Below are 22,579 nucleotides of genomic sequence, written 5' to 3'. Positions count from 1 at the left end.
AGCACTGAGCTCAGATCAGTTGGTTCAGTATAAAGAAATAGCACTGAGCTCAGATCAGTTGGTTCAGCATAAAGAAATAGCACTGAGCTCAGATCAGTTGGTTCAGCATAAAGAAATAGCACTGAGCTCAGATCAGTTGGTTCAGCATAAAGAAATAGCACTGAGCTCAGATCAGTTGGTTCAGCATAAAGAAATAGCACTGAGCTCAGATCAGATGGTTCAGCATAAAGAAATAGCACTGAGCTCAGATCAGTTGGTTCAGCATAAAGAAATAGCACTGAGCTCAGATCAGATGGTTCAGCATAAAGAAATAGCACTGAGCTCAGATCAGTTGGTTCAGCATAAAGAAATAGCACTGAGCTCAGATCAGTTGGTTCAGCATAAAGAAATAGCACTGAGCTCAGATCAGATGGTTCAGCATAAAGAAATAGCACTGAGCTCAGATCAGATGGTTCAGTATAAAGAAATAGTTCTGAGCTCAGATCAGTTGGTTCAGCATAAAGAAATAGCACTGAGCTCAGATCAGATGGTTCAGCATAAAGAAATAGCACTGAGCTCAGATCAGATGGTTCAGTATAAAGAAATAGCACTGAGCTCAGATCAGTTGGTTCAGCATAAAGAAATAGCACTGAGCTCAGATCAGTTGGCTCAGCATAAAGAAATAGCACTGAGCTCAGATCAGTTGGTTCAGCATAAAGAAATAGCACTGAGCTCAGATCAGATGGTTCAGCATAAAGAAATAGCACTGAGCTCAGATCAGTTGGTTCAGTATAAAGAAATAGCACTGAGCTCAGATCAGATGGTTCAGCATAAAGAAATAGCACTGAGCTCAGATCAGATGGTTCAGCATAAAGAAATAGCACTGAGCTCAGATCAGATGGTTCAGTATAAAGAAATAGCACTGAGCTCAGATCAGTTGGTTCAGCATAAAGAAATAGCACTGAGCTCAGATCAGTTGGTTCAGCATAAAGAAATAGCACTGAGCTCAGATCAGATGGTTCAGCATAAAGAAATAGCACTGAGCTCAGATCAGTTGGTTCAGTATAAAGAAATAGCACTGAGCTCAGATCAGTTGTCTCAGTATAAAGAAATAGCACTGAGCTTAGATCAGTTGGCTCAGTATAAATAAATAACACTGAGCTTAGATCAGTTGGTTCAGTATAAAGAAATAGCACTGAGCTCAGATCAGTTGGTTCAGTATAAAGTGCTCTCCCAGTGGGTGGTTGGCTACATGCTAACTCTACAGGCTCCGTCCCAAATAGCACCCTGTTCCCTTTATAGTGCACTACTTTTGACCAGGACCTCATAGGACTATAGTCAAAAGTAGTGCCCTACATAGGGAATATGGTGCCATTTAGGACTGAAGCAAGCTGGGAGCCTGTTGTTCAGAAATACATGCATCCAATTGGATCAATTAGATTAGAGCTAATCGTGTTATAGTAAGGTTATAGCCACAGAGTTGAAGGTTATTCAACAGGGCCCCATGCATCTTGTGTGTAATAAGGCACTCCTGATCTAGTAATTAAAGGGGTTCTCCAGCCATAGTTCCGTAGACACATTGTCTACATTGAATTTCACTCCTGATCTAGTAATTAAAGGGGTTCTCCAGCCATAGTTCCCTAGACACATTGTCTACATTGAATTTCACTCCTGATCTAGTAATTAAAGGGGTTCTCCAGCCATAGTTCCCTAGACACATTGTCTACATTGAATTTCACTCCTGATCTAGTAATTAAAGGGGTTCTCCAGCCATAGTTCCCTAGACACATTGTCTACATTGAATTTCACTCCTGATCTAGTAATTAAAGGGGGTTCTCCAGCCATAGTTCCCTAGACACATTGTCTACATTGAATTTCACTCCTGATCTAGTAATTAAAGGGGTTCTCCAGCCATAGTTCCCTACACATTGTCTACATTGAATTTCACTCCTGATCTAGTAATTAAAGGGGTTCTCCAGCCATAGTTCCCTAGACACATTGTCTACATTGAATTTCACTCCTGATCTAGTAATTAAAGGGGTTCTCCAGCCATAGTTCCCTAGACACATTGTCTACATTGAATTTCACTCCTGATCTAGTAATTAAAGGGGGTTCTCCAGCCATAGTTCCCTAGACACATTGTCTACATTGAATTTCACTCCTGATCTAGTAATTAAAGGGGTTCTCCAGCCATAGTTCCCTAGACACATTGTCTACATTGAATTTCACTCCTGATCTAGTAATTAAAGGGGTTCTCCAGCCATAGTTCCCTAGACATATTGCCTACATTGAATTTCACTCCTGATCTAGTAATTAAAGGGGTTCTCCAGCCATAGTTCCCTAGACACATTGTCTACATTGAATTTCACTCCTGAGGAGTATTTTCCTTCCCAGCATCCACTGGGCTTAATACACAAGGTTAAAACAAGTTCCTTCCTATTGTAATATTATGTTCAGAAGGCATTTTGATGTCTGGTGTCCTGATCCTGGTGTGTACGTAGCCTACAGTAACCATCTCTCCTATCATACCCGACAGCAGGGTTTCACAGATAGGTCCCGAGGCCCCTCTGGGTGCACGTTTAGGTTTGTGCCCTAACACTAACCAACTCATCATCAAGCTTGGATTACTTCAATCAGCTGTGTTGTGCTAGTAGGAAAACCAAAATGTGCTCCCAGGAGGTGGGTCAGACAGAGTTCAGGAAACACTTCCCTTTATTTAACTAGGCAAGTGAGTTAAGAACAAATTCTTATTTACAATGACGGCCTACCGCGGCCTAACCTGGACAACACTGGGTCAATTGTGCATCGCCCTATGGGACTCCCAAGTACGGCCAGTTGTGATAAAGCCTGGAATCGAACCAGGGTGTCTATAGTGATGCCTCTAGCACTGAGATGCAGTGCCTTAGACCGCTGCGCCACTCAGGAGCCCAAGGCTGCTATTTGAATTTGTTTGGTGTGAACCCAGAGTTTCCCCATCACTTTAGCCAGGATCTAAGATGGACGGGGTTGTGGTCTGGGTCAGTAATACCAAATCAGCAATGAGAAGAGTGCTCACTCACTCACTCACCCTCGGAGTGGTTCATTCGTGTCTAACCATTCATTAAACGAGGACAGCAATGCTCTTAGCACCTCTCTGTCACTAATTGGATGAGCTCTTTCTGTTAGCCGACAACAGGCACTTAGCAACCGATGTTTAAGGCAACTACAAAATACAGGGTTGCCATGAGAACAGGAAATGAGGTGCTTGGAGCATGATGGGTAATTTGTCCCTGGTGAAAGTAACGCACAACATACTTAGTCTTACTTGCTGTCATGGAAATATGTGTTGTCAAGGATACCATAAATCTCTTTAATGAAATGTAATGCTTGTATTTCCATACAGTGTGTAGTAAATGAATGTTACTGCAAACAATAATAAATAATGCCCATACTTGGCAAAGTTTAAAGGTCATTATTATACTGTAGATAAAAACATGAAACCTACAAGGGCTCTTAAATGTCGTTCAAGGTTTTTATAGATTTGTGGCATCAAAAAAACACTCTCATATAACTTCCTAATCCTTGTCCCATTATGCTAAATCATACATAGATGTCCCAAATGTTGCCCTATTCCCTATATAGTGCACCACTATTGCTCTAAAATAGGGAATAGGGTGCTATTTAGGACTTATCCATAGAATCACTGCTACTCATAGCACATGACCAATCTCTAGTCGTCTGTATGATGTGTGAGAGTCAGGCATAAACTGCTCGTCTCTCTGTTCCTCAGGATGACAAGGACCTGGTCCATGAGTTTGTGGTGTCTGAAGGACTGACATGTCTAATCAAGGTCGGAGCTGAAGCAGACCAGAACTACCAGAATTACATCCTCAGGGGTATGTACAGACCAGTAGTAACTCTCTCTCACACACACACACACACACACACACACACACACACACACACACACACACACACACACACACACACACACACACACACACACACACACACACACACACACACACACACAGCTCTGTCTCCTGTCCCGGTCCCCAACCCCTCTCTGTACAACACATGACTACATGGCAATCGAAAAATCTATTTATTGTATTGTCACATATACCAGATACTGTAGGTGCAGTGAAATGTGTTGTTTTAAAGGGTCAGCCAAAGTAGTATGGTGGCCTGGGAGAAAATAAGGGTTAAGTGCCTTGCTCAACGATGGTGTCAATCAGAGATGGTATCAATCAGGGATCGTATCAATCAGAGATGGTATCAATCAGGGATAGTATCAATCAGGGATAGTATCAATCAGAGATGGTATCAATCAGGGATAGTATCAATCAGAGATGGTATCAATCAGAGATGGTATCAATCAGGGATAGTATCAATCAGGGATAGTATCAATCAGAGATGACATCAATCAGAGATGACACAATCAGGGATGACATCAATCAGGGATAGAGTATCAATCAGAGTTAGTATCAATCAGAGATGGTATCAATCAGAGATGACATCAATCAGAGATGGTATCAATCAGAGTTAGTATCAACAGAGATGACATCAATCAGAGATGGTATCAATCAGAGATGGTATCAATCAGGGATAGTATCAATCAGAGATGGTATCAATCAGGGATAGTATCAATTAGGGATAGTATCAATCAGAGATAGTATCAATCAGGGATAGTATCAATCAGGGATAGTATCAATCAGAGATGACGTCAATCAGAGATGACATCAATCAGGGATGGTATCAATCAGGGATAGTATCAATCAGAGATGACATCAATCAGGGATCGTATCAATCAGGGATAGTATCAATCCGAGATGGTATCAATCAGGGATAGTATCAATCCGAGATAGTATCAATCAGGGATGACATCAATCAGGGATAGTATCAATCAGGGATGACATCAATCAGGGATGGTATCAATCAGAGATGGTATCAACCAGAGATGGTATCAATCAGATGGTATCAATCAGTGATGGTATCAATCAGTGATGGTATCAATCAGATGGTATCAAACAGATGGTATCAATCAGTGATGGTATCAATCAATGTATCTGTCTGTGGAGGTCAAAGGTTGACCATGTTAAAGTGTGTGTGTGTGTGTGTGTGTGCGTGCGTGTGTGTGTGTGTGTGCATTGAGGTCTAGCTGTGTTTAGAGGTTAGGTAGTGATGGTAGGGGGACTGGGAGGGGTCAACACACCCACCTACAAGGTCACAGCTATTATTTAACAGGCGGATCTGTTGCTACGGGGCAGGTCACACATGCTTAAGCGCCCAATAAAAGTCCTGGCAGGATGTTGTAGTTCATAAAACTAATTTCCCTCTCTCTCTCTCGCTCTCTCTCTCTCTCTTTCCCTCTCTCTCTCTCTCGCTCCCTCTCTCTGTCTCTCTCACTCACTCTCCCTTTTCAGCCTCTCTCTGTCTCTCTCTCTCACCGACTCTCCTTTTTCAGCCACTCTCTCTCTCTTTCTCTCTGTCTCTTAATCTCTCTGTCTCTCTCTCTCTCTCTCTCTCACCCACTCTCATTTTTCAGCCTCTCTCTCTCTCTCTCTCTCTCTCTCTCTCTCTCTCTCTCTCTCTCTCTCTCTCTCTCTCTCTCTCTCTGTCTCACCCACTCTCCTTTTTCAGTCTCTCTTTCGCTCTCTGTCTCTCTCACTCACTCTCCCTTTTCAGCCTCTCTCTGTCTCTCTCTCACCGACTCTCCTTTTTCAGCCACTCTCTCTCTCTCTCTCTTTCTTCTCTCTCTTGCTCTCTCTCTCTCTCTCTCTCTCTCTCTGTCTTGCTCTCTCTCTCTGTCTTGCTCTCTCTCTCTATCTCTGTCTTGCTCTCTCTCTCTCTCTCTCTCTCTCTCTGTCTTGCTCTCGCTCTCTCTCTATCTATCTTGCTCTCTCTCTCTGTCTTGCTCTCTCTCTCTCTCTCTCTCTCTCTCTGTCTTGCTCTCTCTCTCTCTGTCTTGCTCTCTCTCTCTGTCTTGCGCTCTCTCTTTCTCTCTGTCTTGCTCTCTCTCTCTCTCTCTCTCTCTCTCTCTCTCTCTCTGTCTTGCTCTCTCTCTCTCTCTCTCTCTGTCTTGCTCTCTCTCTCTCTCTCTCTCTCTCTCTCTCTCTCTCTCTCTCACACTCTCCTTCTTCAGCCTCTCTCTTTGGAATAAAATACGTTTTGTCGCTTTATTGAGAATGAAGTCAGGGAGACTTTATTAATGACTTTGGGCAGTGATACAGGCTTGGAACTGAAACGATGTCTGAAGAAGACTGATGCTTCAATACATGTTGGGTTACACAGCCCAGACACCTCTTTGACTTTGCTATTCATTTATTACATTTAGCTTAAACAAGAGGGATAGCCATATCTCATAGTGAAACAACACCGTAAACGACCTTCATTAGCTGGTATGGTTCACATGTTATGCCTAAATCACATCAGGTTCTCCACATGTTGATTCAATTAAGTTGAACATTATCCAACGTGTTTCCTCTGTCTGTCGGACTTGTTACTTCCTGACCTGTTTGAATCAGAATAAATCAAAGGGGTCAGAGAGGATGACTGTGACACAACACTGATATAACCCTTCTGGACGGGCTGTCAATGTGGCCTACAACCCCTCATTGACCTCATTGTATGGTTAGGGATTTGACCTCTAACCCCAGCATCTCCCTTTTTAACTTGGTCTCTGAGTCAGACAGATAAATCACACGTTGTTGCCTCTCAATGTACAAACAAGCCACAGAGAGAGGAGGGTAAGAGATAGAGGTGCTGAGAAAGAGAGAGGGGGAGAGAGAGGGGGATAAGAGATAGAGGTGCTGAGAAAGAGAGAGGGGGAGAGAGAGGGGGATAAGAGATAGAGGTGCTGAGAAAGAGAGAGGGGGAGAGAGAGGGGATAAGAGATAGAGGTGCTGAGAAAGAGAGAGGGGAGAGAGAGGGGGATAAGAGATAGAGGTGCTGAGAAAGAGAGAGGGGGAGAGAGAGGGGGATAAGAGATAGAGGTGCTGAGAAAGAGAGAGGGGAGAGAGAGGGAGAGAGGAAAATAGAGAGGGGTGAGAAAGAGAGAGAGAGAAGGAAAGGGAGACGGGGAGAGAGAGATATGCAAGGAAAGGGAGACTGGGAGAGAGAGAGAAGGGGAGAGAGAGAGAGCAAAACAGAGAGAGAGAGAGAGAGAGCAAGACAGAGAGAGAGAGAGAGAGACACACAAGGAAAGGGAGAGGGAAGAGAGAGAGAAAGAGAGAGAGAGAGAGAGAGAGCAAGACAGAGAGAGAGAGAGAGAGAGAGAGACAAGGAAAGGGAGACGGGGAGAGAGAGAGAGAGGAGGGGGAGAAAAAGGGAGAGAAAGGTAGAGAGAGGGGTGAGAGAGAGAGAGAGAGAGAGAGACACACACAAGGAAAGGGAGACGGGGAGAGAGAGGGGTGAGAGAGGTATGGAAAGAGAGAGGGGTAGCGAGGGAGAGAGGCAGGGAAAGAGAGCGGGGTGAGAGAGAGGAAAGGAAAGAGAGAGAGAAGACAAGGCTCTTAGGAACCTAAAGTCCACCACATAAAATAGCTATAGATGTCACTCTACTCTGAGTTAGGAGGCCACTTCATAAAGTCACCCCTCCTTTAACCCTCTCCTTTGTATTCCTTTTCTTCCTCCACCACTCTGTTGAGGACTTCTAATAGAATGTGGGTGGAGTCCAGGAGGCTGCCCCCCGCCCTATCCTTCTTTTCCCACGTCTTCCCTTGTTACCATGACAACCCTGTACTATTGCTTGCCCGATCCCAAAAGCCCCTTTAACCTGCTTCAACTCCTGACCTTTAACCTGCTTCAACTCCTGACCTATTTTCTCATGACCAACTGAGGAAATGTAGTGTGTAGATCATTCTCCAGTGTACATGTTGGAAGACACACACATATATACCCCCCCCCTCTCTCTCTCTCTCTCCTCTCTCTCTCTCTCTCTCTCTCTCTCTCTCTCACACACACACACACACAGGTCAGAGCTGGTGTGTTTAGATATGCCTGCTTTACCGCTGATCACCTCCAAACTCTGAGAGAACCTCTGTCCCAGGGATTCCCTGGTGGGGTGTAAATAAGATCCCTGAGATCCCTGAGACAATCCCACGTGTGCACGTGCACATACACACACATACACACACACACACACACACCACACACACACACACACACACACACACACACACACACACACACACACAGGGCCAACAACGCACTCAGCCAAGCATAACAGCCATGACGAGTCCAGGCCAAATATAAATGATTATTTTGGTATTAAAGGGATCCTTCCCCAGAGTCAGATGAACTTGTGGATACCATTTGTATGTCCTGAGTGCAATTTGAAGGAAGTTGCTAACTAGCGTTAGCGCAATGAGCAATGGTATCCACGAGTTAATCTGACTCTGGGGAAGTGGATGAGGGTTTCATTGCCAAAATCTCTAAGTTTCTCTTTAAGCATTGCTTATACTTACCCCGTGGGCTTTGTCATAAACACTCTTCACGTTTAGAGTTTCTATGCTTCAACTAAACGTCAGAGCAGCCAAACTAGAAAGCTGTCTGGATAGAGTGGATGGACTGCATACAGATGTAGGATCTTAATTTGATCACCCTGCTGCAGGAGAACTTTCCTGCAAAAAAGGACATTTCAAACTTGTACATCACATTAACAACATGTAGTTACACCCCTACACCCACATCACATTAACAACATGTAGTTACAACCCTACACCCACATCACATTAACAACATGTAGTTACAAACCTTCACCCACATCACATTAACAACATGTAGTTACAACCCTACACCCACATCACATTAACAACATGTAGTTACAACCCTACACCCACATCAACATTAACAACATGTAGTTACAACCCTACACCACATCACATTTAACAACATGTAGTTACAACCCTACACCCACATCACATTAACAACATGTAGTTACATCCCTTCACTACAGTTTACACCACTACACCCACATCACATTAACAACATGTAGTTACAACCCTTCACCCACATCACATTAACAACATGTAGTACACCCCTACACCCACATCACATTAACAACATGTAGTTACAACCCTACACCAACATCCACATTAACAACATGTAGCTACATCCCTTCACTACAGTTACACCACTACACCCACATCACATTAACAACATGTAGTTACAACCTTTCACCCACATCACAATTAACAACATGTAGTTACACCCCTACACCCACATCACATTAACAACATGTAGTTACACCCCTACACCCACATCACATTAACAACATGTAGTTACAACCCTACACCAACATCACATTAACAACATGTAGTTACAACCCTACACCCACATCACATTAACAACATGTAGTTACAACCCTACACCCACATTCACATTAACAACATTGTAGTTACAACCCTACACCCACATCACATTAACAACATGTAGTTACATCCCTTCACTACAGTTACACCACTACACCCACATCCCATTAACAACATGTAGTTACAACCCTTCACCCACATCACATTAACAACATGTAGTTTACAACCCTACACCCACATCACATTAACAACATGTAGTTACAACCCTACACCCACATCACATTAACAACATGTAGTTACATCCCTTCACTACAGTTACACCACTACACCCACATCACATTAACAACATGTAGTTACAACCCTTCACCCACATCACATTAACAAACATGTAGTTACACCCCTACACCCACATCACATTAACAACATGTAGTTACAACCCTACACCAACATCACATTAACAACATGTAGCTACATCCCTTCACTACAGTTACACCACTACACCCACATCACATTAACAACATGTAGTTACAACCTTTCACCCACATCACCATTAACAACATGTAGTTACACCCCTACACCCACATCACAATAACAACATGTAGTTACACCCCTACACCCATATCACATTAACAACATGTAGTTACAACCCTTCACCCACATCACATTAACAACATGTAGTTACACCCCTACACCCACATCACATTAACAACATGTAGTTACACCCCTACACCCACATCACATTAACAACATGTAGCTACATCCCTTCACTACAGTTACACCACTACACCCACATCACATTAACAACATGTAGTTACAACCCTTCACCCACATCACATTAACAACATGTAGTAGTTACAACCCTACACCCACATCACATTAACAACATGTAGTTACAACCCTTACACCCACATCACATTAACAACATGTAGTTACATCCCTTCACTACAGTTACACCACTACACCCACATCACATTAACAACATGTAGTTACAACCCTTCACCCACATCACATTAACAACATGTAGTTACACCCCTACACCCACATCACATTAACAACATGTAGTTACAACCCTACACCCAACATCACATTAACAACATGTAGCTACATCCCCTTTCACTACAGTTACACCACTACACCCACATCACATTAACAACATGTAGTTACAACCTTTCACCCACATCACATTAACAACATGTAGTTACACCCCTACACCCACATCACATTAACAACATGTAGTTACACCCCCTACACCCATATCACATTAACAACATGTAGTTACAACCCTTCACCCACATCACATTAACAACAATGTAGTTACACCCCTACACCCACATCACATTAACAACATGTAGTTACAACCCTACACCCACATCACATTAACAACATGTAGCTACATCCCTTCACTACAGTTACACCACTACACCCCACATCCACATTAACAACATGTAGTTACAACCTTTCACCCACATCACATTAACCACATGTAGTTACACCCCTACACCACATCACATTAACAACATGTAGTTACACCACTACACCCACATCACATTAACAACATGTAGTTACAACCCTTCACCCACATCACATTAACAACATGTAGTTACACCCCTACACCCACATCACATTAACAACATGTAGTTACAACCCTACACCCACATCACATTAACAACATGTAGTTACACCACTACACCCACATCACCAATAACAACATGTAGTTACACCACTACACCACTACACCCACATCACATTAACAACATGTAGCTACATCCCTTCACTACAGTTACACCACTACACCCACATCACATTAACAACATGTAGTACACCACTACACCCACATCACATAACAACATGTAGTTACACCACTACACCACTACACCCACATCCATTAACAACATGTAGTTACAACACTACACCCACATCACATTAACAACATGTAGCTACACACTACACCACTTACACCCACATCACATTAACAACATGTAGCTACATCCCTTCACTACAGTTACACCACTACACCCACATCACATTAACAACATGTAGTTACACCACTACACCCACATCACATTAACAACATGTAGTTACACCACTACACCACTACACCCACATCACATTAACAACATGTAGTTACAACCCTACACCCCACATCACCATTAACAACATGTAGCTACACCACTACACCCACATCACATTAACAACATGTAGTTACCAACCCTTACACCACTACACCCACATCACATTAACAACATGTAGTTACAACCCTACACCCACATCACATTAACAACATGTAGTTACACCACTACACCACTACACCCACATCACATTAACAACATGTAGTTACACCACTACACCCACATCACCTTTAACAACATGTAGTTACACAACTACACCCACATCACATTAACAACATGTAGTTACACCACTACACCCACATCACATAACAACATGTAATTACACCACTTTCACCCACATCAGATTAACAACATGTAGTTACAACCCTACACCATTACACCCACATCACATTAACAACATGTAGTTACACCACTACACCCACATCACATAACAACATGTAGTTACAACCCTACACCACTACACCCACATCACATTAACAACATGTAGTTACACCACTTCACCCACAATCACATTAACAACATGTAGTTACACCACTACACCCACATCACATTAACAACATGTCGTTACACCCACTACACCCACATTCACATTAACAACATGTAGTTACACCCCTTCACCCACATCACAATAACAACATGTAGTTACACCCCTACACACACATCACATTAACAACATGTAGTTACACCACTACACCCACATCACATTAACAACATGTAGTTAAAACCCTACACCACTACACCCACATCACATGAACACCATGTAGTTACACCACTTCACCCACATCACATTAACAACATGTAGTACACCACTACACCCACATCACATTAACAACATGTAGTTACACCCCTTCACCCAACATCACATTAACAACATGTAGTTACACCCCCTACACCCACATCACATTAACAACATGTAGTTACACCACTACACCACTACACCCACATCACATTAACAACATGTAGTTACAACCCTACCACCACTAGGACCCACATCACATTAACAACATGTAGTTACAACCCTACACCACTACACCCACATCACATTAACAACATGTAGTTACACCACTACACCCACATCACATTAACAACATGTAGTTACACACTACACCCACATCCACATTAACAACATGTAGTTACACCACTACACCCACATCACATTAACAACATGTAGTTACACCACTACACCCACTCACATTAACAACATTTGTAGTTACACCACTACACCCAACATCACATTAACAACATGTAGTTACAACCCCTACACCCCATCACATTAACAACATGAGTTACACCACTACACCACTACACCCACATCACTATTTAACAACATGTAGTTACACACTACACCACTACACCCACATCAATTAACAACATGTAGTTAAACACTACCCCCACATAACATTAACAACATGTTATACACCACTACACCACAATAACATAACAAAATGTAGTTACACCCCTACACCACTCCACCCAATCACATTAACAACATGTAGTTACACCACTACACCACTACCCCCACATCACATTAACAACATGTAATTTACACCACTACACCCACATCACATTAACAACATGTAGTTACACCACTACACCCACATCACATTAACAACATGTAGTTACACCACTACACCCACATCACAATTAACAAACATGTAGTTACACCACTACACCACCTACACCCACATCACATTAACAACGTGTAGTTACACCACTACACCCACATCACATTAACAGCATGTAGTTACACCACTACACCACTACACCCACATCACATAACAACATGTAGTTACACCACTACCCCCACATCACATTAACAACATGTAGTACACCACTACACCCACATCACATTAACAACATGTAGTTACACCACTACACCACTACACCCACATCACATTAACACATGTAGTTACACCACTACACCACTACCCCCACATACATTAACAACATGTAATTACACCACTACCACCACATCACATTAACAAATGTAGTTACACCACTACCACCCACATCACATTAACAACATGTAGTTACACCACTACACCCACATCACATTACAACATGTAGTTACACCACTACACCACTACACCCACATCACATTAACAACATGTAGTTACACCACTACACCCACATCACAATAACAGCATGTAGTTACACCACTACACCACTACCCCCCACATCACATTAACAACATGTAGTTACACCACTACACCACTACACCCACATCACATTAACAACATGTAGTTACACCCCTTCACCACTACACCCACATCACATTAACAACATGTAGTTACACCACTACACTACTACACCCACATCATATTAACAACATGTAGTTACACCACTACCCCCACATCACATTAACAACATGTAGTTACACCACTACACCACTACACCACTACACCCACATCACATTAACAACATGTAGTTACACCACTACACCACTACACCCACATCACATTAACAACATGTAGTTACACCACTACACCCACATCACATTAACAACATGTAGTTACACCACTACACCACTACACCCACATCACATTAACAACATGTAGTTACACCACTACACCACTACACCCACATCACATTAAAACAACATGTAGTTACACCACTACACCCCCATCATAATTAACAACAGGTTCCCAATTCGGGGATAAGACCAAAAGTATGTGAACATTGCAGACACTTGAACCAGTAGATATTTCAATCCTAGCTCTCCTCCACTCACTCTCAGTTGGTATACTAGCCCCATCACCTTCAACACCCCCCCTCTCTTCTTCTCCACTTCTCCACCCTCCATCCCTCTCCTTCTCCCCTGCGGCCAGGTTAACAGTCCCTGTGTTTGATGTCGGTGCGTGTGTCGGTTCGGGTCCAGCGCCGGGCCAGGCCCCTCTGTGTAACGGGCCCCTCACACCTGGCTTCCATGCAGCACTGAGGTTGATGACTCCAGGCGCAGCCCTGCTTTTCTCAGACCCAGGGGATGGGAGAGCTGGCTAGCATTCTCTTTTATGACCCCTATCAATGTGAATGTGGACGGGACTGAGTCTCCTTTGCAGAGGTTACTGAGTCATTCTGGTCCACACAGCACACTAACCCTAATCCTTACTCGCTCTCGCCACACACACACACAACACACACACACACACACACACACACACACACACACACACACACACACACACACACACACACACACACACACACACCACACACACACACACACACACACACCCTAACCCTAACCCTAACCCAGCCATGGCCCCTGACATACTACAAGAGCACTGTGTGAGAGGTGTGAGGGGGAGGGGGCCAAAATGGAGGGAAAAGTTAGGGCAATGACATCCAATGATATTGAGGCACTAGTGGAGTAAAGTTTACTTAGTAAAGTTTAGTTTAGTTTTTTAGGATCCCCATTAGATACTGCACATGCAGCAGCTACTCTTCCTGGAGTCCACATTAAACCGACAAATACATTACAAGTTACAGAACGGTTATAGACAAGAACAACAGAAGATATTACATTACATTCACACATTTATTACACTTTTTTTAAAATAGTTATGTATTGGAAAGACACCAAGGCACAACAAAAATTATATTTACACACTATTCATATATACATGTTCATATTCGTATATACAGTACAGTAAACTAGTGTTAGTTTACGTTTTCCATTACTTTTCCCCAAGACTAGTTAGACACATTCTTGGTTCGTCATGCAAAGCCTTGTGCTTTGAGTACTTACAGCATAGTTACAGAATTGTTGTGTTTCTTGGAGGGACATTTGTTGAACTTCTGAACGTATAGGAACATTCCTCACACACTGTCATAGCAGCTGCAGTCCTGGTTACAGTATGTATGAAGAATTGAAACACCTTCTATACTGATATTATTCATCCCTGTGAGGAAAATCTCATGCATCCTTCCCTGTATGCAACCTACATACAGTACCACACCTCGGTTCAAATAGTGTTTGTTTTTCTTTAAAATACTTTACTTGTGCTAGAGTGCTTGATTGGGGCTCCCAGGTGGCTCAGCGGCCAAGGCACTGCATCTCAGTGCTAGAGGTGTCACCCTGGTTCGAATCCAGGCGTTATCCACCTAGGCCATGGAGTGGTATGCCCATGGGGCGGCGCACAATTGGCCCAGCGTCGTCCGGGTTTGGCCAGTGTAGGCCATCATTGTAATAATAATTTGTTCTACTGACTTGTCTAGTTAAATAAAGGCAAAAAAAAAATGTTTTTAAAACGATATAAATGCATAAAATAAAGGGTGTATGAATTTGATGTTGCTTGGTGCCAATGAATCCGATGAACACTCCCAAAAGTGCAAAGCCCCTCAATGGCATGCAAATTAAACACTAAAAAGTATTTGGAAAGAAAACAAATACTATTGGAACCCATCTATGTAGATTCCAGTGCTGTGTAGCTGTCTGTACAGGTGTAAATGTAATGCTTACGCAGACGGAGGGGAGTTATGTTGTTACTCTGTCCAGAAGTATCAGCATATCAAATACGTTAAGCCCCCACAATTCATTACGAGTTCTGTCCCTCTCTCTTACCCTCCGCCTCGCTCCCTCTCTGTCTGTTGGCTGTGGAGGACCGTAGAACGTTGCTACCATTGTGAGATCTCCTGCTTTTAATGACACGCCTGTTAGAGTCTAGCCATAAGTTAAAGCACCCGGACTTCCTCAAAGCAGGGGGAGCTCAGCAGAGAGAGAGAGAGGGGATGTGTCCCAAATGGCCTATTATCTATGAGCCCTGGTCAAAAGTAGTGTGCTATGTAGGGAATAGGATGTCATTTGGGACGCACACAGGGAGATGGGCTCTAGTCGAGTGTTTCATAACCTCTTAAATTTGTAGAGATGGAACACTGCTTCCAGTACAGCCCTTAATCTGGGATTTTAGTTTCACACTGGACAGCAGTTATTCTGTCCCCACACCATGGTTGGAGTTCGATATATTGTATTAGAAACTGAGTGGTTCCTGCCCTGAATGCTGATTGACTGACAGCCATGATATATCAGACCACATTCCACAGGTATGACAAAACGTTTATTTGTACTGCTCTAAATACATTGGTAACCAGTTTATAATAGCAATAAGGCACCTTGGGGGCACCTTGGGGGGCCAATATACCACAGCTAAGGCCTATGTCCAGGCACCGCATTGCATTGCATAAGAACAGCCCTTAGCTGTGGCAAGGTGCGGCCTTGCTGCTCCCCTCCCACTGGTTGTGCAGCAGGTTGGCTATGCTGCTCTGATATTGGCCATATACCACACCTCCGCTGCTCTGATATTGGCCATATACCACACCTCCACTGCTCTGATATTGGCCATATACCACACCTCCTCAGGCCTTATGGATTGACCAGTCTTTAGCATAGCATACCAACTCAAACCATACAACTGAGCAAGTCAGTTAAGAACAAATTCTTATTTACAACGACGGCCTACACCGGCTAAACCCGGACGACACTGGGCCAATTGTGAACCGCCCTATGGGACTCCCAATCACAGCCAGTTGTGATACAGGACTGGAATTGAACCAGGGTGTCTGCAGTGATGCCTCTAGCACTGACATGTAGTGCCTTAGACCACTGCGCCACTCGGGAACCTTAATGTGATCACTCTGTAATGTTAATGTGACCACTCTGTAATGTAATGTGACCGCTATGTAATGTCACCACTCTGTAATGTTAATGTCACCACTCTGTAAGTTAATGTCACCACTCTGTAATGTTAATGTCACCACTCTGTAATGTTAATGTGATCACTCTGTAATGTTAATGTGATCACTCTGTAATGTTAATGTGATCACTCTGTAATGTTAATGTGACCACTATGTAATGTCACCACTCTGTAATGTTAATGTCACCACTCTGTAATGCTAATGTCACCACTCTATAATGTTAATGTCACCACTCTGTAATGTTAATGTGATCACTCTGTAATGTTAATGTCACACTCTGTAATGTTAATGTGACACTCTGTAATGTTAATGTGACCACTATGTAATGTCACCCTCTGTAGTGTTAATGTGATCACTCTGTAATGTTAATGTGATCACTCTGTAATGTAATGTGATCACTCTGTAATGTTAATGTGATCACTCTGTAATGTTAATGTGATCACTCTGTAATGTTAATGTGATCACTCTGTAATGTTAATGTGATCACTCTGTAATGTTACTGTGATCACTCTGTAATGTTAATGTGATCACTCTGTAATGTTAATGTGACCACTCGGTAATGTTAAAACTGGCCTAATACACCCTGACATACAGAAACAGTTTGCTGAAATACTTCAAATGCTGGTGCAGCCTTGCTGCTCCCCTCCACTGGTTTGTGCAGCAGGTTGGCTATGCTGCTCTGTTAGGACGCCTCCCAAATGGCACCCTCTTTGTGTTTTTTGACCAGGGTCCATAGGGCTCTGGTCAGAAGTAGTGCACTATAAAGGGAATAGGGGTGCCATTTGTGAGGCGTCCTATAAAGGGGTGGACGGTAACAGTAGTGTTGCGTCCCGTGTTCTGCTGGCTCTTTTTGGAGGGAGACCCCTTTGTGCTGTCTGTGGCCCCATCGGATAGATAACATTTCCATACTGTATTAGCCTGACTAAGTGTGTGTGTGTGTGTGTGTGTGGGTGTGTGTGTGTGTGTTGTGGTGTGTGTGTGTGTGTTGTGTGTGTGGTGTGTGATGTCAGCTGAATGTGATTGTGTGTGTGTTCAGTTGAAAAGCTCCCACACAATGCCTTGGGGCTTCAGGAAATGTGAAAGGGGAGACCTTGAAGGGGATTCGGGAGGGAGACTGCACACACACACCATGTGGTTTCTCTGAAAGGGTGGGTGGACAGGAGCGAGAGAGAGGGGTTTTCTGGTTCTGCAGCCTAGATCCCAGATCCATCCTGTTCTCCAAGCCAGGAGGGTATCACCGGGAATGTCACTGGAGCACCAACTGAATCCCAAACTACAAGCTTTAGTCCCAAATGGCACCAGAGCTCTGTGGGACCTTGTCAAAGTAGTAGTACACTATAAAGGGAATATAGTGCCATTTGGTATGCACCCCAAAAAGTGTAGTCCTGGTTTATAATGAGCTCCCATGGGAATGGCAGGGCCTGGCTGTGTTCATACTGCATAGTTTCCAGTCTGTCTCCTACAGCTCTCATAGCCTAGCCTCGCAGTACACTGCCACTGCATACTCCTGTTCCACAGTCAGTCTGTGTGAAGCCTCTAATTCTCCTAAAACACACAATACTATACTGCTGCTTTCAAACTCATTTTCCTGGGGCTTGGTGTTCACACTGGCGGGTGAAGTGTTTGGTTTAGTTCCAGCAGGATATATATAGATGATCCCAAATGGCACCCTTTATAGTGCACTACTTTCGGCCATGGCCCACAGGGGATAGGGTGCCATTGGGACTCTGCCTCACCCAGTGACAAGCCAGTTGTTATTTAGATGTAGTACAGGTCAGAGGGTCCAGCTCCTGTCTGCAGTACTGCAGTCTGCTGCTGTGCATGTTGCTGTGTATGGTGGTTCGTGTCAGACAGATGTGGTGCGCATGCCCACCCAGGTAGCTCTTGAAAGGCATGCTGTGGTAACTTCATCTTGTTTTCACTCTAACTCACATTTTGTTTTGTGTACAGGGAGACAGAAAGGGGATTGAGGGAGGTGAGGTAGTACATTTTTTAAATAATTCCTAACCTTTATTTGACTAAGCAAGTCAATTAACAACAAATGATTTATTTGCACCAGCCCAACCCTGTACGATACTGAGCCAATAGTGCGCCGCCCTATGGGACTCCCAATCACGGCCGATTGTGATACAGCTGTATTCGAACCAGGGGTCTGCTGCAGTGACGCCTCTAGCACTGGGGATGGTAATCCACAAAGGCAGTTGGGGATGGTAATCCACATAAAGGCAGTTGGGGTGGTAATCCACATAAAGGCAGTTGGGCGTGGTAATCCACATAAAGGCAGTTGGGCGTGGTAATCCACATGAAGGCAGTTGGGGATGGTAATCCACATAAAGGCAGTTGGGCGTGGTAATCCACATAAAGGCAGTTGGGGATGGTAATCCACATAAAGGCATTTGGGCGTGGTGTAATCCACATGAAGGCAGTTGGGGATGGTAATCCACATAAAGGCAGTTGGGGGTGGTAATCCACATAAAGGCAGTTGGGCGTGGTAATCCACATAAAGGCAGTTGGGGATAGTAATCCACATAAAGGCAGTTGGGGTGGTAATCCACATAAAGGCAGTTGGGGGTGGTAATCCACATAAAGGCAGTTGGGGGTGGTAATCCACATAAAGGCAGTTGGGGTGGTAATCCACATAAAGGCAGTTGGGGATGGTAATCCACATGAAGGCAGTTGGGGATGGTAATCCACATAAAGGCAGTGGGGGTGGTAATCCACATAAAGGCAGTTGGGGATGGTAATCCACATGAAGGCAGTTGGGGGTGGTAATCACATAAAGGCAGTTGGGGATGGTAATCCACATGAAGGCAGTTGGGGATGGTAATCACATAAAGGCAGTTGGGGATGGTAATCCACATAAAGGCAGTTGGGGGTGGTAATCCACATAAAGGCAGTTGGGGGTGGTAATTCACAAAAACCCAGCAGCGTTGCAGTTCTTGACACACTCAAACCGGTGCGCCTGGCACCTACTACCATACCCCGTTCAAAGGCACTTAAAATTTTGTCTTGCTCTTGCCCATTCACCCTCTCAATGGCTCACATACACTGAGTGTACAAAACATTAGGAACACTCTTTCCATGATGTAGACTGACCAGGTGAATCCAGGTGAAAAGTATTGCACTATATAAGTAATAGGGTTGTTACGGTTTTCTTCCGGTGAAAGAGAGGAGAACCAAAATGCAGCATGGTTATTTATAAACATCTTTAATAAAGATGAAAATACAAACAATACACAAAAACAATAACCGTGAAAAACCGAAACAGCCCTATCTGGTGCAAACAAACACAGAGACAGGAGGAACAATCACCCACAAAACACTCAAATAATATAAATATGGTTCCCAATCAAATCAAATCCAATTGATTTATATAGCCCTTCGTACATCAGCTGATATCTCAAAGTGCTGTACAGAAACCCAGCCTAAAACCCCAAACAGCAAGCAATGCAGGTGTAGAAGCACGGTGGCTAGGAAAAACTCCCTAGAAAGGCCAAAACCTAGGAAGAAACCTAGAGAGGAACCAGGCTATGTGGGGTGGCCAGTCCTCTTCTGGCTGTGCCGGGTGGAGATTATAACAGAACATGGCAAGATGTTCAAATGTTCATAAATGACCAGCATGGTCGTATAATAATAAGGCAGAACAGTTGAAACTGGAGCAGCAGCACGGTCAGGTCAGTGTGACTGGGGACAGCAAGGAGTCATCATGTCAGGTAGTCCTGGGGCATGGTCCTAGGGCTCAGGTCAGTTGAAACTGGAGCAGCAGCACGGTCAGGTGGACTGGGGACAGCAAGGAGTCATCATGTCAGGTAGTCTGGGGCATGGTCCTAGGGCTCAGGTCCTCTGAGAGAGAGAAAGAAAGAGAGAATTAGAGAGAGCATATGTGGGGTGGCCAGTCCTCTTCTGGCTGTGCCGGGTGGAGATTATAACAGAACATGGCCAAGATGTTCAAATGTTCATAAATGACCAGCATGGTCGAATAATAATAAGGGCAGAACAGTTGAAACTGGAGCAGCAGCACGGCCAGGTGGACGGGGAGGACAGCAAGGAGTCATCATGTCAGGTAGTCCTGGGGCATGGTCCTAGGGCTCAGGTCCTCCGAGAGAGAGCGAAAAAGAGAGAATTAGAGAACGCACACTTAGATTCACACAGGACACCGAATAGGACAGGAGAGGTACTCCAGATATAACAAACTGACCCTAGCCCCCCCGACATAAACTACTGCAGCATAAATACTGGAGGCTGAGACAGGAGGGGTCAGGAGACACTGTGGCCCCATCCGAGGACACCCCCGGACAGGGCCAAACAGGAGGAGGATATAACCCCACCCACTTTGCCAAAGCACAGCCCCACACCACTAGAGGGATATCTTCAACCACCACAACTTACCATCCTGAGACAAGGCTGAGTATAGCCCACAAAGATCTCCGGGCCAAGGGGGGGCGCCAACCCAGACAGGATGACACCACATCAGTGAATCAACCCACTCAGGTGACGCACCCCTTCCAGGGACGGCATGAGAGGCCCCAGTAAGCCAGTGACTCAGCCCCTGTATAGGGTTAGAGGCAGAGAACCCAGTGGAAAGAGGGGAACCGGCCAGGCAGAGACAGCAAGGGCGGTTCGTTCAGAGACAATCAGAGAAACGAGAGACACCTGCCTCTGATTGAGAACCACTCTAGGCAACCATAGACTTACCTAGACTACTTCACTAAAACCACAATCCCATAACCTACAAAAAAATCCAGACAAAAACACACCACAATAAATACCCATGTCACACCCTGGCTGAACCAAAATAATAAAGAAAAACACAAATACTAAGGCCAGAGCGTGACAAGGGTGTTAATTGGGAGGCAGCCCTTAGGTTCTGTTCTCCAGTCACTGGAGTCCAAGGGAAGGTGGTATTTTCACACGTTATTCAGCCTTCTGACTCCTGTCTGAGCCTGCACTCCCGTGATGACACGAGCTGCTCTCTCACGAACCATTTCATGTGAAGTCAGCGGAAATTTAGCAATTGAATACTACACACTGTCTCACCCTACATGCCACAGCTCTCCTCTGTGCTCTCCAGCCAGGTTTAGGACATGACTTCCACCATAGCCTACTTGACTTCCACCATAGCCGACCTGACTTCCACCACAACCTACTTGACTTCCACCATAGCCTACCTGACTTCCACCACAATCTATGGCTTCCACACACGGCCTCAGTGTGAAGTCAGTTCATTAGACATAACTCTGCACCCGCAGCTGCAGAACAGAACGAACGAGGCTCAGAGAACCACACGTTGATGGTAGCGCGCTATCCTATCCTGAAATCACAAAAATGACTTTCCCCCTGGAAATGTACAGATAAGAACTACCATTCATGTATCAATGGCAGTCCGAATGACTGAAACTTGACCTAGAATCTTGAACTAGAATAAAGAATCCAAACTCATGTAGTACTGTGAGTGGTTTTAATGGTGTTCCAAGGTTTGTTTGG

General features: G+C 44.1%; 1 protein-coding gene across 1 annotated transcript in view; it reads left to right on the top strand.

The window, feature by feature from the left end:
- Positions 1-22,579, top strand: part of fhod3b (formin homology 2 domain containing 3b) — a 256,541-nt gene that overhangs the window by 154,557 nt on the left and 79,405 nt on the right. Inside the window, exon 5 of the mRNA XM_031811805.1 lies at positions 3,749-3,854. Coding sequence (XP_031667665.1) covers positions 3,749-3,854 — 106 coding nt within the window. The remainder of the gene's footprint in view (positions 1-3,748; positions 3,855-22,579) is intronic.

Source organism: Oncorhynchus kisutch, unplaced genomic scaffold, assembly GCF_002021735.2.
Source record: "Oncorhynchus kisutch isolate 150728-3 unplaced genomic scaffold, Okis_V2 Okis02a-Okis13b_hom, whole genome shotgun sequence".
NCBI lineage: Eukaryota > Metazoa > Chordata > Actinopteri > Salmoniformes > Salmonidae > Oncorhynchus > Oncorhynchus kisutch.
Note: the sequence above shows the minus strand (reverse complement) of the source record. Positions and strands in the feature narration are given on the sequence as shown.